Source organism: Strix uralensis, chromosome 8 (assembly GCF_047716275.1).
Source record: "Strix uralensis isolate ZFMK-TIS-50842 chromosome 8, bStrUra1, whole genome shotgun sequence".
Lineage (NCBI taxonomy): Eukaryota > Metazoa > Chordata > Aves > Strigiformes > Strigidae > Strix > Strix uralensis.
Window position 1 is genome coordinate 16,170,288 of NC_133979.1, and position 14,922 is coordinate 16,185,209.

Consider the following 14,922-nt stretch of genomic DNA (forward strand, 5'->3'; position numbering starts at 1 on the left):
TGATTAAGGTTTTCCCACACAAATAGCCAGTAGCTGTGATTCTGTACACCCATTTGAATCAAGTAAGTCCCAAATTACATAAAACATCAACCATACCTCTCTTTGCAATGTTACAGTAATAGTAATTTATCTCCCTGTGTAAAACAGAACAATTTGCACCCAATGTATATTCTCTCCCTCGTCCAAAAGACATGAGCTAAGAACTATGATGCCAATGTAAAGCTTTTTCTTTTACTTCAGCACCTGGAGTTAAAGAAAACTAAGACTGAACCTTGCATCTTAAAGGCAGCTGCAGACTGCAGGTACCCTGGGGGAAAAAAAAAAAAAAAAACCCACAACACTTTCTTGCTGTTTTTACTCTGTTTATATTGCCAATATGCCAGAGGGGAAAACGTCCCAGTTATTTGTTCTTAATTTGCAACCATGGCCTCAATCATCCATTTAAGAAAAGAGACAAGGCATTGCAGAAGAGCTGGAACTTCATGAAACCTACATCCTCATTTTTCTAAGTTAATTTCCCTAGTTTGCCTCCATCTTTCTGTTTACTTCAATCTACATCATTTACTTTAACATAACCAATTATCTAGGTGTAACAGAACAAGATGTTATGAAAGAGCATATTCAAAACCCTCTGGCAACCATCAAAACACTTTTAAAGAAATTATATGAAGTGATGTAACACGAAGCAGTCACAACTCCTCCCATACAAAAATCTTTTTTTCCTAAAAGTCTTGGGAGACTAAATTTCATTCTAGCACATATTGATTTCATCAGTTTACTCTCAACTTGCTTCTAAATGACTCCTGTACCTCTGCTTTAATGCCAGAATATTACACACTAAGAATATGAGCAGAAATCTAATTTTTCTACATCATGTTGGATAACTGTTAAGCAACTATATCTGTCAGGTATAAACACTGTGAAATCTAGTACATTGCCCAGATATTTTCTTCTTGTGTTAGAATTTCCCAGGAAGTATAGTGAAGGGGACTGAGTTTCTGTTTTGCATTTCACAAAGTTGCAGAAGGTACCTTTGAGACAGATTCCTTACTTGCATAAATATTCTCCACCTTGAGCTCGTTTCTCCTTTACCCACCTCATTGGAATATAAAACATACTTCTTTCAAATCAACGAAAGCTTACACATTTGGCAGTCCTCAGCTGCAATGTCATTGTCAAAGTTAATCCGTTTTTATAAACTGCCCTTCTAAGAATAACTATCTGATTGCTTGAAGGGATTGAGGTTAAAAGCAGTTTAAAAAAAAAGGCAAATCATTTCCAGTGCAAGCAAAGATGAAGGGCCCACTAGTGCTTCAAGAATTATAAGTCTCTTAAGTTGTAAAAGATGTCCTCACAAGAAGAGCAAAGAAATCCACATTTCTGATTGTGCAGTTTTTGCTAATAACAACCTAGCCTATCAACCTGCATCATCCTGACTTTGTACGTGTACCCTTGGTTTTACATGACTGTCAGTCAAATAAAGGACAGAACCACCCTTTGTTGTAGGCTTTCTGAATGCTTAAAGGAGAAAATTCTGACTGGACTGAAAAAAAAAAAAAAAAAGTAAAAAAAAAAAAACAAACAGGTAAATTAAGCCAGATGGCCAAAAGGATCTTAGGAAGGGCAGTTGAAGAATGTGTAGTAAACAACCTCAGTTCCTCAAAGAGCAGATTTCTCACTCTCCCTGTGGCAATTCCTTCCCATAGTTCTGGGAAAATGACGTATGGGGAAGGGTTGAAAGAGACACGTTAACCAGTCTTGCGTGAAAGCCCTGTATCTCAGTTGCAACAATGGGCCCAATCTGGTGACACTTCTTTCCACACTTGTGGCATCATAGATTAAAGAAAGCAATTCTAGCAACACCTCCCCCACCAGTTCCAACTGTCCCAAAGTTTTCTGCTGAGAAAATGAGATCTCCATTGCAGCAGCAGTGTGAATTTTGGGCCCTGTTATCTATACATGTATGTATGCATCTGTCCCTCTCATCACTGTTTTCTACAAGCCCCCACTAAGACTCTATCTGGTTGTGGGCAAAAGGTTACAACTGCCATATGCACACAATGGAAAAGACCTATGTGCTTGTATATTGGGATTACAGCAGTAATTAAAAAGAAATAAGAGATCATTTTAAGCAAAGGCCTACTCGGCAGAACAGCTGTAGAGATCAAACAAAAAATGACACCATGTCAGCCAATGAAGTTGGTTGCTCTACCAATTCCTGTCAACGGCACAAGAAATAATTCTGCTAAATTATAGATCTGTGCTGCCATTTGACATGGTTTGAGAAGAATTTTGATTAAATTATAGCCTCTTACATTTCCAAGTTGTTCTTCAGTTTGTCATGCCTAATTTAGTTTTAGAAAGCTGTGTGGACTCATATTTCATTTAATATCTGAACTTAACTTGAATAAATATATTTCTATCATATGACATCACATTACATGGACATGTGTTCTCTGTCCACTATGAAAATACAAGCATTTAATGCAATTTCAACAAAATACAATTTGAAAGACTGAGGATCATACTGCTGATTTTATAAAAAGTAATTTGAGATGAGGATCTGAAATCATTCTTCCATTCTTCTATACCAATTTACCAACCTCTTCCAATTATAGTATTTATCATGTATGCAGCATTTTGATTAAGTTAGTTTCTTTTACGGTCTATAAAAATAGATTGTGAAACTGAGACACACAGAGATTAAATGCCTGGACCTGATATCTAATCCACATAATATGTCAGTGACTGAGGCAGAGAAAGACCCGAAATACTGCTTTAGGGGCACCAAAGTATTAAAAACAGATATAATTTCTGCTACAATAAGGAAAATAAATATTACACTGGAAAGATGGTTTTGACTGATATATGACATACAGATATGACTGACATACCACCGTATGTCAGGTTTTAAGCAGATTAAAAACTCTCTAGATTCTGTGTTCAACAGTAGCTCCTAGAAAGCAGATGAGCGAAGACAGAATGATAAACAAATATAACTAGTCCTTTGCAAGACTAAACCTGTTGGGTGAACATTATAACAATGTCAGTAATCTTTGCTTGGCAGGTCTATTTTTTATTCAACATGATCTATTGCAATACTGTGTGTCAAAGGCTCAAGTAACCAAGTGCAATACCACTAACTCTAATGGAGTCTCAATGTGCCTGGTCTGAAACTGCTGATTGGTTTATCCCTTATCAATCGAATCTGCTGAATCAATACACTTCTAAGAACATCTGATAAAAATCAGGTATGTAACCACTAATCATTTATTCGTTTGCTTTTCTTTCAGCAGACTAAGTTTTTAAGAAATTCGTTTTGAAATTATATTCCATATTATCTAAATATGGAGCAACATCATTTCCTGCAATGGAATTAATACATATGTTAGTCTTAATAGCCAGTATTTTAGCATCTCAAGTCACTCTCAGCTACTGCTAAACACCAGTAGAAACACTGCTACTCATCTACTTCAGAGGGTCTACAGAAAATGAAATATATGTCACTTACTTTTCGTTGCTTTACAGAATCCAGTTTTACCAACCAATAGGATGCCACTTTTGTTTTATGATATTTCCAATTATCCATAATCTGTAGTCATTGCAAAACACAAGATAAAAGAAATACACATAAAAATAACTGAAATCTGGCATTTCATTAATGAGCATTCCTAATGCTAAATAGTGTGAGCATCTAAAAGACCTCTGTGAGGAGAATTTTTCTCTAAAAGAAATAGAAAAGTACTTCCAAGTTTATGTGGGGGAACACTTGCAAAGACACGTGTAATGTTTCAGTTTAATCCTACCCTCTTTTCCACCTGATTCTGACAGTTGTACACTACAAAGCAGATAGAAACTTGTCTTGATTGACTCAGCTCAGATTCCTTGAACACAGCAGTAAGTTCAATAATGCATAGCTGTTAATATATTTAAATAGTGAGGGGTTTTTGCTGCATAAATGACATCAGACACACCTTGAAAACATCCTTTCTATAAATGATCGTATATGGACTGCAATACTCTCCTTTTATGATGTCTAAGTGCCACCAAAATAACTCAAGCTGTGAACATACATTTTTATTTTCATTTTGTTATTTTATCTTTCTATTCTATTCCAGACCTACAACAAGTTCTGCCTCACTGACAACTAATATACCATTACTTGTTTCCTTCCATAACAAAATATTGTTTCCCATCAGAAACTGGTTAAAAGCCAGACAAATTTATAAAAGAATTCTGCAATAAAAAAGTGCATTTATAACCATGCTAACGTATGAGAAAGCACCACTAGATGGAGTGCATACACACACATGCTCCCATACGTACATAAATGTACACACACTCTCACATGTCTGCAAATGTAATGAAGCATTTTATTTCTGCTTCTAAAATGAGAAACTCGCAGTAGTTATGAATGCTATCTTCCAGAATCATCCAAATCAACCATCATTACAGGAGAATTCCTTTCCACTGTGAGGTAGTTGCACATACTACTAGAGACGTAACATTCTGAAAGCTCACAGAGCAAAGGACGTTTCCAACCGGATAATGAACTAGATGAATTTCAACACACTGTGGACTGTGCTTACTACATCAGAATATAGGTGTTAATTTAAATTACTAGATCCCTCCATATTTCTACTACACTGAGAGAAGAATTTCTATCTTCATTTTTTTTTTCCTTTCCAAGCTGATGTTAGTTTCTTTGCACTAGATATTTAAAAGGGATTTAGATACCATGTATTTTCAGCTTATATACCTTAATATTAGGTGTTGCTTTTTAATTGTCCTTTAGATTGGGCATTGTTTCACATGTCTTTGATACCAAATTATGAGGCTCAGGACAACGTTGGATGTAAGAAAGGGTAAACTGGCAGACTAGAAGAGCCAAAAAGGGTGTGACTGGTGTTCTTTATGACTAGAAAACTTCCAGTTTGTCTTGCAGCATACCATTCTGAATTCTCTAGTATGCCTGTTCAAGAGCAAGTCAAACACGTCAGGATCTGCACTAACAATATCAGATGAAATATGAATTGTAACATTCTTCTTAGCTTACTTAAAAAGTTTGAACTTTCTCCACAATGAAAAACTGAATTTTCCTAACCTTCCTGATTGTTTCTCACATATTTTATAAAGACATAGAAACATTTTCAGTGCTGCACCAAGCTTTTGAAATCTTTTGAATTATCCTGAGTTTTGGAAGTTTTAAGGCCACAAGAGCTCATGAATCCTAAATTGAGCTTTCCACTTTCCTTCGTTTTAGTAGCCTATTATTCTTCTTTCTTATTTATAGATACTTACATCTTCTATAATTAATTCTGATTCTTCATCTGTTTTTCCTGGGAACTTTATTCTCATGTCATTGATAAACAGAAGAGTCTCTTTTGTTAAAGCAACTTCTTGCTCTTTTGTTTTCTGTTGCAGCAAAGACTCACTCTAAAAACCAATATGAAGCAGAGGAAAAATTTCAGGTGTGACATTAGATCACATTACAAAGATGTTTCCTTGACAAAAATAAATTCTAAATAGGGTGAAATAAAATGTATTATTAAAGGGTATAGACATATTATCTAATACATAACTAATATACACTCGTACACTAATGCATCACCATTACTTATGGTTGGCAAGCAATTCAAGAAAAACAGTTGAAATGTAAGTTTGTTTAACAGAATAAACAAGTACATAGTCAATAGTTAATACGCTCACCATTTAAAATATAAATTTGAAATTTAGATAACAGACTTTGAATTTAAATTCAACATAATGAAAAAAATTATTAGTCATAAAAACTTTCAGTTCTTCACTGCAACAATTTAACAGAAACTGCCAGTTATATGTCATTGTGACAAGATTTCAGGAAGCATTAAAAAGTAAAGACACTTTGCTCCTACTCTGGTCAGTGGTGGTTCTGACAGCGTCTTTGACTGTCCAGGATTTTGTTTAAAGTATCAGTGCTTTTTATACCAACACCAACTTGAATTCCTACAGTGGCTGTGTAAGACCATCCCTGGAGGGTTTGGGGATTTTCTTTAAATCTTAGACACTAGTTAGACGTATTTCTGATCCTCGTTCTTTACTTTTGCATTTGCAGGACTAAGTAGACTTAATTTTATTTTTTTTCGAGAGTGAAATTCAGAATTTTTAAACATTTCTACATCTTTGTATTTTGTAAGAACGACAATACTTACTCAAGGCTATTTTTGCTTAAGTAAATGATAAATACTTTCAAGCATAACAAAATATTTTGCTATATGATACATAATAATGTGGCTGAAATAATAAGATAGCAAATGTTTCCAAATCCACTTTTGTTTGTAACTGCTGTAATAACATGTCTGTAATTCACAACTGTAAATGGCTTATTATAAACTTAGTTTCCATACCTTTAGAACATTTGGATCTCAGCAGCCTCCAAAAATGGCAATATACTGCTCTTTTCTTGCCCAAAGGATAGATAAACTAATACTTTATCACGCACAAATTATTTCTTCTTAGTAAGTTACAGTTTATCAATTTTCATTTTATTCTAGCAGTAATATATAGTATATTATTCTTAGTTGCAAAAATAATTATGAACAGAGTTCCATTCACAATACAGTGCTAAATTATGAGTAGTTCTTATCCATTCTGTAATTTTATTCACATTATTTTAAGAAGTGTGACCTAAACTCTGTCACCCAACATAATTGTTCTGCATATCAAGATCATTTCTGTGGTGGAGCTTTCTCAATGAAAAAGAGAGTACGGTTTCTTACTAATGTTAATTTAAGTGAGTAGCCCATTTTTTATGTCAGATGGTAAGAGACTGTTTTTAATCTTTCAGTAATTTGTATTTGATATAAAGTTAATGTGAATAGAAAAATCTACATTAGCCTGTCTCATTAAACTCTCAGAGTACATCTTGATGATAAAAGGGTACTTTTTAAACTTGAGATAGCTAATGTGATAAAAAATACCTTTAACACGTTGCAGTGAAGACACAATCTTAATGTGTTTCCCATTCTATTAGCTGACTTTAGAGATGGAAAATCATGTTAAGGAGTATTTCACAAGATGTCAGCACACAATTTTTAAAGGATCTTTTTTCACCATTTAGACAAAACCTCACAGGCAAAACAGACAATGAGCGTTCTACCAGATAAAAATGATGATTAGAGATAGTAAATAACTACGAAGCAAGTTAATTAGCATTACGAAAGGATTTCTGACAATCAAAGCTCACCACAATAGAGAAAGGCTGCAAATAAGGGTTAAAAGTGCCAATTTGTTTTTCCCTATCTCCAGATGAATTATTTAGGTGATGAAATATATAGGTCAGGCACCAAATTATGAATGGAAACGGACTGCCACCAGCACACAGTACAATACTGAATGAAGCTGGGGATTGATCCCAGCAAATGCTACCTAGGGATAAGTGGATATGCAGTCCATCATGCAAAGACAAAAGAAGAAATGCCTGGGCTGTGAAGGAGATACCAGAGAGGATGACAGTTCAATCACAAAAGAAAAAAATGTATTGTTCAAAAGTACATTGTAAAATTACAACTAACCACACAAATTCTAAACAGCTAAAAGTGTTTCATGTGATCTATTTATTCTATTATTTATTTAGTTAGACTGCCTGAGTCAAAATGCTTGTCTGTCTCAGGGACAGGCTTCAAAATGAAAGAAGTTTTATCTTTACTTTAAAAAAAAAAAGATGGCTTCTGAGACACTTATTGCAGTGGCAGATCCTAAAGACAAGAACTATCTATAAATTTTAAATTGTTCACTTTGGAAGTAGAGCTCTACTGCAGTGGTATTGTGTATGTGAAATAGGTACAGTAGGTTGAAAATTAATTACACCTTCTTCTACAATGGACACCCATACAAAGTCTTACTAATGTTTTATTCTGGTACAATGTATTTACCCTTGGAGTATATACTGGGTTTGAAATATTAATTTATTTGTTACTGTAAAGATTTTGAAGGTAGGTACATCCTTATTTCAGAACCAGCAGTCCCCAAATCACCGAAACTTTTAAAGAGAGGTAAAAACTCTTTCTATCCTCAAAAAAATATTTAGGAGAGAACGTTTCCCAGTCACAAAAACTCTAAGATTCTACATTCTATCTACATTCTTACAAAATATGACATCTGTACTGCTGCACCAGAAACACTGAAACATCACAGCTAGCACTCACTGTAAGTCATATGCAGGTCTAGAGATCTTATAATCCTGAGTTTCTGTCAAAATAACATTGACTATAGTACCTCAAGTTTTCTTAAACTGTAAAAATTAGTAACGTATTTATTGAGTTTTAGAGAAACGCAACACATTTTGAATGCAACTGCTGTGTTAACTCACCCCCGAAGAGTTCATAGCTCCCACGCTGGGTGTCTGAGAGACTCTGGCCGAAGATGGGCTACGATTTAAAGAATGAGATCTATTCACCGAGGACGCACGTTGGATTTGCAGAGATGCTTTGGCTGAAAAGGGACGTTGCTCAGCTGCCTGTGACTGCATAGTCAATATTGATATTGAACGAGGGCAGCTTACAGAACGCCTTATCGGACCCGTGGATGATGTGGGGGATGAATATGATGGAGATTTTATATTTTTAATCGAAGGCTTCCAGTTCATTCTACCTGCAGACATGTTAAATGAATTATGTAATTATTTATTATTCTCACCCATTTTTTCAGTCTTTGTAACTAACAACATATGACCAACATTTGTGCACATATATCATACTGTAATGTATGTTGACTAACAACGATATATGTAGCAGTCGGTCATGTCAGATCCCTTAATAATACATACTTTACATACTCTATAAGAACATTTATTTCTTCCTCATAGTCAGCTTTAATCAGGTAGACTCCAGTCCTCTATAACATGCATCAGCTTTATGACAGCGTGCATATGCCCTATAAGTCAAAAAGTGTGCAGCTACTGTGTGTGACTTCCTGACTGTAAGAATATGGAAGCAGGAGAGAAAAATTGGTTAATGGATCCCATATTTGCAGATCTGGTGTCCCTCATCTGCTCCTGCATAGCTATACAGTTTTTTAATTCAGCCTTCTGCTAAAAAAAGGATGCTGCTATGAAAACTAAAGTTTTAGAAGCAGCATTATATGTGTGCAATTACATTATGAAACTCTTTGAGACAAGACACTGCTAAAACAAAAAATAACATTCTGTATCTATTATATTCCACAGAAAAATGCTCTGCAGCAAGCAAGAAACCAATCACAAAAAAAAATCTGTGCAGGAATCTCATCTGGAATATATTCACTATGTCTCCAAATACATTACTTTATCTTTTCTATAGTCCAGCAAATTCAAGCTTAATATGACTACCTCTTACAGGGAAAAAAATAACAATCTGCTCAAAAAAAAAAAAAATCTAAGAGCAAAGAGGAACATTCGCACCTTTTCCAAGTGTAGCCCAGGTTTATTTTTCTCTCTGGCATTCTTGACAAAAGAATATTCATTTTTTCCTTTTTTTAAAATCCATTTTCATTGATTTAGAAAAGATTTTAAAGAAAATGAAACCAGAAAACCAGTGTTTAACCCTGAGTTACAAATATTGATACATTATAAAATACTGAAGCATTTTACATAATTCATTGTGAATGCCAAACTTACTTGGAAAAGTGATCATTTAACTTACCTGATCGTTCCAAAGATTTGTATTTATTTTCTTCAAGATCATATGAAACTCTTTTCTCTTTTTTTTCATTGTGATCTTCCTTTTCAGTTTCTTCTCCTGATTCTGACATACTGCTACTGCTATCACAGCTACTATCGCTATTGTAGTTCTTAAGTTTTCTTAAGGGCTGTGAACTTTCTGGCATTGAACACAAGGGCTAAAGAAAAAACACCCAAGAAATTGAATTCCTTCATAATGCCAAAAGAACACTTTAGTATCACACTAGGTTCCTGATTCAGGCAGGTTCATTTGTACATATTTAAACCCTCCCAAATTAGATTGGAAGTTTGTCCTTAATTTTAGAATAAATGCTTAAATGTTTCGTGAAATTCACTACACAGTAATCCTAATCTCTCTCAGATGAAGAGCAGCATAATATAGTAAAGGGGAAAAAAACCTGTTTTATTTCAACTATGACTTACACTACCAGACATATTGAATTATTGTTTGAAATCATAAATCAAGTGATACAGAATACCATTTACAATCAGTTTCAATCCCTCACTGATATTTGCACTAACTGAAGCTATAGTTTAACAGTGATCAACATAAAGTAAAGGGATACATCAAGGAACTCTGGCTGGTATACTTCCAAAAGAGAAAGTGATTAATTCACATCCTGAATAAAGCAGAAACTGGAAGACCATAGCAAGCTATGCTAGGTGTATTTGGTGTCCCATATGCACATGGGATTCAGTGTCATTAGATAATTAATCTTGTGCTATTACCAAGGATACTGCGAGACAAAAATCAGAAAGTATCAGACAGAGAAACTGATGCAAGAACAGAAACTACAAAAGAAAATTTTTCTTCTTTCATCCACCATCAGGCAGACAAGAAAAATGCACTATCCTCCATTACATCTATTACCCTAAGAATGCTCATGTGGTCACTTCTTCCCCCTACACATTTTCTTTCCAGTAACTCTCAGTTATTAGAAGCTATGGTGATGGCCTCATCTTCCTAGTCATCTAATGGACTGCAATTAAAACTCAGATTTAAAAATATTAATATCATAATTTCTGAACATATTTTGGGTCAGAGTGAAAGAGAAGAACTCTCAGGATGAATTTAAATTACCCTGTTATCTTAGCATAATGTAATGCACCAAGATCTGTTGTGAAGGACAATAGAAAAAAGCCCCAAACATACTGTTCCGGCAAGATACACTTTATAATTAAATATATGCTACCTAAACTTCTATTCCAGCAAAGGAAGGAAAAAGATTTCTGCCACTAACTTAGAAGTGACAGTATCTTTATGCAAGCCCTAACTGTTAGACCAGATAAGGAAGAGTTGAAGAAGAATATTCCATTGAAGAGAGCCCTGGCAATTGTTCAGTTACACAAAGAATATTTTGATATCTACCTACCTGCCAAAAGGACAAATTAAGGTGCCTCAACACTTATTGCTTTCTCAGAAACAGCTGTCCTAATCATAAAATGCTGTGTATCACAGAGATATATTGATCAGACATTCCTGATGTATATTATACAGGGTATAATAAACATTTTCAATCAAAACTCACAGGGGCATTAAGGTAGATTTCATTCACACTTATCATATGCATGTTCCTCACACATTCTACAATAAACAGTAAGAACAACCTGACCAAGACTTCACATCAATTAACAAAAAAGAATAAAAAGGTCAATAAAATTACAAAAAAGCAATAATGACAAAAAATAGCTAGATCTGGGTTTAAACTGATCTGTTAAAATAAGAGATGTTTGATTGCTTGGCAATTCTAATCACCTTGATTTTTTCCCCCTTATGCTAACCGATTTTTCCTTGATTAAACTCATCTGATTTTATATCAGAAGAATAAAAATAAAAGAAATTGCTCATGTCCTCTAAAATATCTGTTATTTCCTTAGTTCTTTTTCTTGCACAAACAGGTGCAATGTAATAAACATGAGTAAACCTTACAGTGTGTAAGTATAAGGTGCCCTCTAGAGGCTACAAATAAACCAGACATTTCCAGAATGTATTTCTCAATTTAAGTAGAATTCAGTAACATTTTAATTACAGGCAAAAATGCCTTCATTCTGGGAAATTCTTGACTTGTTTTCTACTCTGAGCTCCTAATCACATTCAGATAAAAATAAGGCTGAAACTCCTAGCAAATATGAAATAGTTTTACATGCAAAGCTTATTTATACACACACACACCCCCCTCTACCCCTCAGAGATACATATATGTACATATTAATGTATATGTCTACATATGTTTCTGTGTATGGAGGAGGATGAGGAGGAAAAAACCCCTCTCCTAACTATTCCAGCTGTTCTGTACAGAGTTTTCCGAGTCCTGACTGCTCCTTTTTCTGAGAAACAGTGTGCCCAAGGCAGAGCATCTGACCTCCTAACAGCAGCTTCTGTCAGCAGTTCAGACACTGACGTTTAAGGGAGGACAGGACTTTATGACCTTCTGAAAGAATCTTTCATGTTGGGTAACATGACGTGAAAAGTACTGTTCCCTCGGGTTTGTTTTGTCTATTAGATCTTGCATATGTTAGTTTTTTGATATGTTAATGGGTCGTTATTTGTGGGATTTCATGATCACAAGAAGATGAGTTCTACAGCTGGATTATTCTCTCACAGGCAACAATAAATTCTACTGCCCACCTCACTCACCAGATTTCTATACAGATATATATTTAGATACTACGTATCTCATAACAGACCCTTTACAAAGAGGGGGCCAATCAAATGCATATTATTAGCCATATGCACCTTACCCCTTACAGGAAAGAGGTGATGCTCTTTTGGTACAAGATACAAGGACCATCCGCAATGGACATTGTATTTCAAAGGGAGTGCATAGGATATTATGCAACCAGGGAAGTCTCCAGTCACATGGCTTCACTGTACGTATGGTTTAAATGATTGAGAAGTATATCAGGACCCTAAAAAAGATGCAGGAATAGAGATCCTGTACAGCATGAAGTGTGCACACTGCAAGGAAAAGAAACAATCTCCTTGGATAAGATAACTTCATTGCCTTCCCTTTTGATGTCATCAATTTTATGGCAAGAAAGAGTGGGAATTTTGGTCATAAGCAATTCTTTCTTTCTCCTGTAAGTGCAAACAACATTGTACTGGTAGAACAGCTTGTAAACTATGGAATTCATTTGCCTGCTACAAAGGAAGACCATGTCATATAGTCTCACTCATAAATGGATCAGACTTCATCTTTAAACTAATTAAGAGAGGTTTCTCAATTTGGGCTCAGTACCCTGTTAAATGTTTATGGCCTCCAGCTTGGGAATGGCTTGTGTGCAATCAGTGTAGAGACAGTATAGATCAAGTCTGTGTGCATACAGTCAACCAGATAGATGCTCTCTGGGGGCTACTGAGAAAAGACAGGCTTCTGGAAAAAGGAAAAACATGACTGAGATGTTAAACTTGAATTAAGTGACCCTGAGTTAAAGAACTGAAAACAAAACCTCAAGGAAAAGAATCCCTGAAGAATGTGGATTGAGAGTGTGTTGCTAGGGTTGACTCGATTTTTTTTTTTTTTCTTCTGTAAATGAATCCACCACTGTTAAAGCACTAGCTCACAAAATCCCCATATTTGTAATGGGCTTCCTGCAAATGTATTGTAATACCAGATTGGGTATGCAGATCTTCTTTCCAGTATGCACACCTAGAATAAGATGTAGCTCTTTGGATTCTTGCACTAAAGTACCCCTGCAAGCTCAGGACAATTGTCAGTATTCATTTTATAAAGAAATGCCCAGATTTGTACACCATGTCATCAGAAACATAAAATGCTGTAAAAAAATGTACATGTATCCATAAAGAAATCCATTAGAGCTCAGGAACATAATATAAATGTAGGCTCTTCCAAGCAGACTTGACCTAAAATGTTTGCAGGATGTAAGAAATGTACCTACTTCAGCCAAGCCCAAAGTATTTATCTTTACTGGCTTACAGAGATATGCAGTGTATTTAAGGCAAAGGCTTGTATGAACTGTGCACCCAACCAGAAAGCATTAAGCTAAAAATAATATACATTCACTTTAAAAGCAGATTTTGGATACAAAACAGGCTTCAAGATATACTGTACAACCCTTTTAGCAAGTAAGCAAGCTACAGACACATCACAGTCATAATTAATCCTTTGAGCTTCCACAGTGCCTTTTATCCCATGATCTCAAAATTCCTTAGTGGCACTAATCGATTAAAGATGAAAGCATTCTTTTGAGATAGGCTATGGATATAAAAATCATTTCACCCACTGAAATCAAGTAATCTCTAGTACAACAGTTGTTGCCATGCACAACAATTCTTCAAAATAGCTTACAGAGGAAAAGAAGGATCTCATATCCAGGTAAAATTTTAATGGGATTTAGTTGGACAAATGGTAGTTATACTTCTCTTCATACTTCGGAAAAAAAAAAAAAAAAAAGGCTAATGGCAGTTGGAGGAAGAAAACTTCCACCAGGATCAGCTAGCTAAATTCCCCACTTAAAATTCTGAGACTACCTCTCTACAGAGTGAAATAAAAACTTGGTACCTAAAACTCAAATACCTTAGGTCCTCGCTGCCTGGTGCATTTTCCCATTAGTTTTTCATCATCTATTTCACACTGCTCCAGAAGATCCAAAATGTCCTCCTCCTAGAAATAGGAATTTCACTACAATTAATTCAAAGCAGGACATATCCTATCCTTCTAAATTTCAAGCACCAAGTGGTAGAAATTTGAGATTACTTTGATTACTAATTCCAGAAATAAAGCTATGAATCCCTCCACGGGAGGATATAAAAGTATTTCTTCTGATGCATACATCTCCACTTGCAATCAACATGAAATTGAAAGTTAAAATCGAGTCTTAACACTTATTGAAGATAAAAGTCTGAAGAACATGTTGAACAAAGATTTCTGTAAAAGTGCTGGATGATGTCAAATACAAAGATGGAAAATTCTTTCTCAGATTTCAAATTAAATCACATTAGTTGGTTATTTTAAATATAGCCATTTTCCTACTGTCTCTGACTACATAGGCAGGCAATCAGACAAAGTTTTTCTGTGCCTTAAACTAGTGGGGCTGGTTTTATGATATGTCTCATTTCAGTCCATACAAGTGGATGAATAGGCTGGGGACATTACTGGAGGAAGGAGGCGGCAATTACCAACTCAAAAGCAGTTTTTGCCAACCTCTGGTTTGGCCAGGGATACGCCTGAGGATCAGGGAAATGGTAAAGTAGCTTAAAGCCA

General features: G+C 35.1%; 1 protein-coding gene across 5 annotated transcripts in view; it reads right to left on the reverse strand.

Annotated features, from left to right (window-relative positions):
* Window positions 1-14,922, reverse strand: part of TTLL7 (tubulin tyrosine ligase like 7) — a 76,431-nt gene that overhangs the window by 11,637 nt on the left and 49,872 nt on the right. For all 5 annotated transcript variants that reach the window (XM_074876388.1, XM_074876387.1, XM_074876386.1 and 2 more), the window contains 5 exons: window positions 14,236-14,322; window positions 9,660-9,855; window positions 8,351-8,631; window positions 5,302-5,436; window positions 3,512-3,592 (listed from right to left, as the gene is read on the reverse strand). In XM_074876388.1, the coding sequence (XP_074732489.1) occupies window positions 3,512-3,592; window positions 5,302-5,436; window positions 8,351-8,631; window positions 9,660-9,855; window positions 14,236-14,322 (780 nt within the window). The remainder of the gene's footprint in view (window positions 1-3,511; window positions 3,593-5,301; window positions 5,437-8,350; window positions 8,632-9,659; window positions 9,856-14,235; window positions 14,323-14,922) is intronic.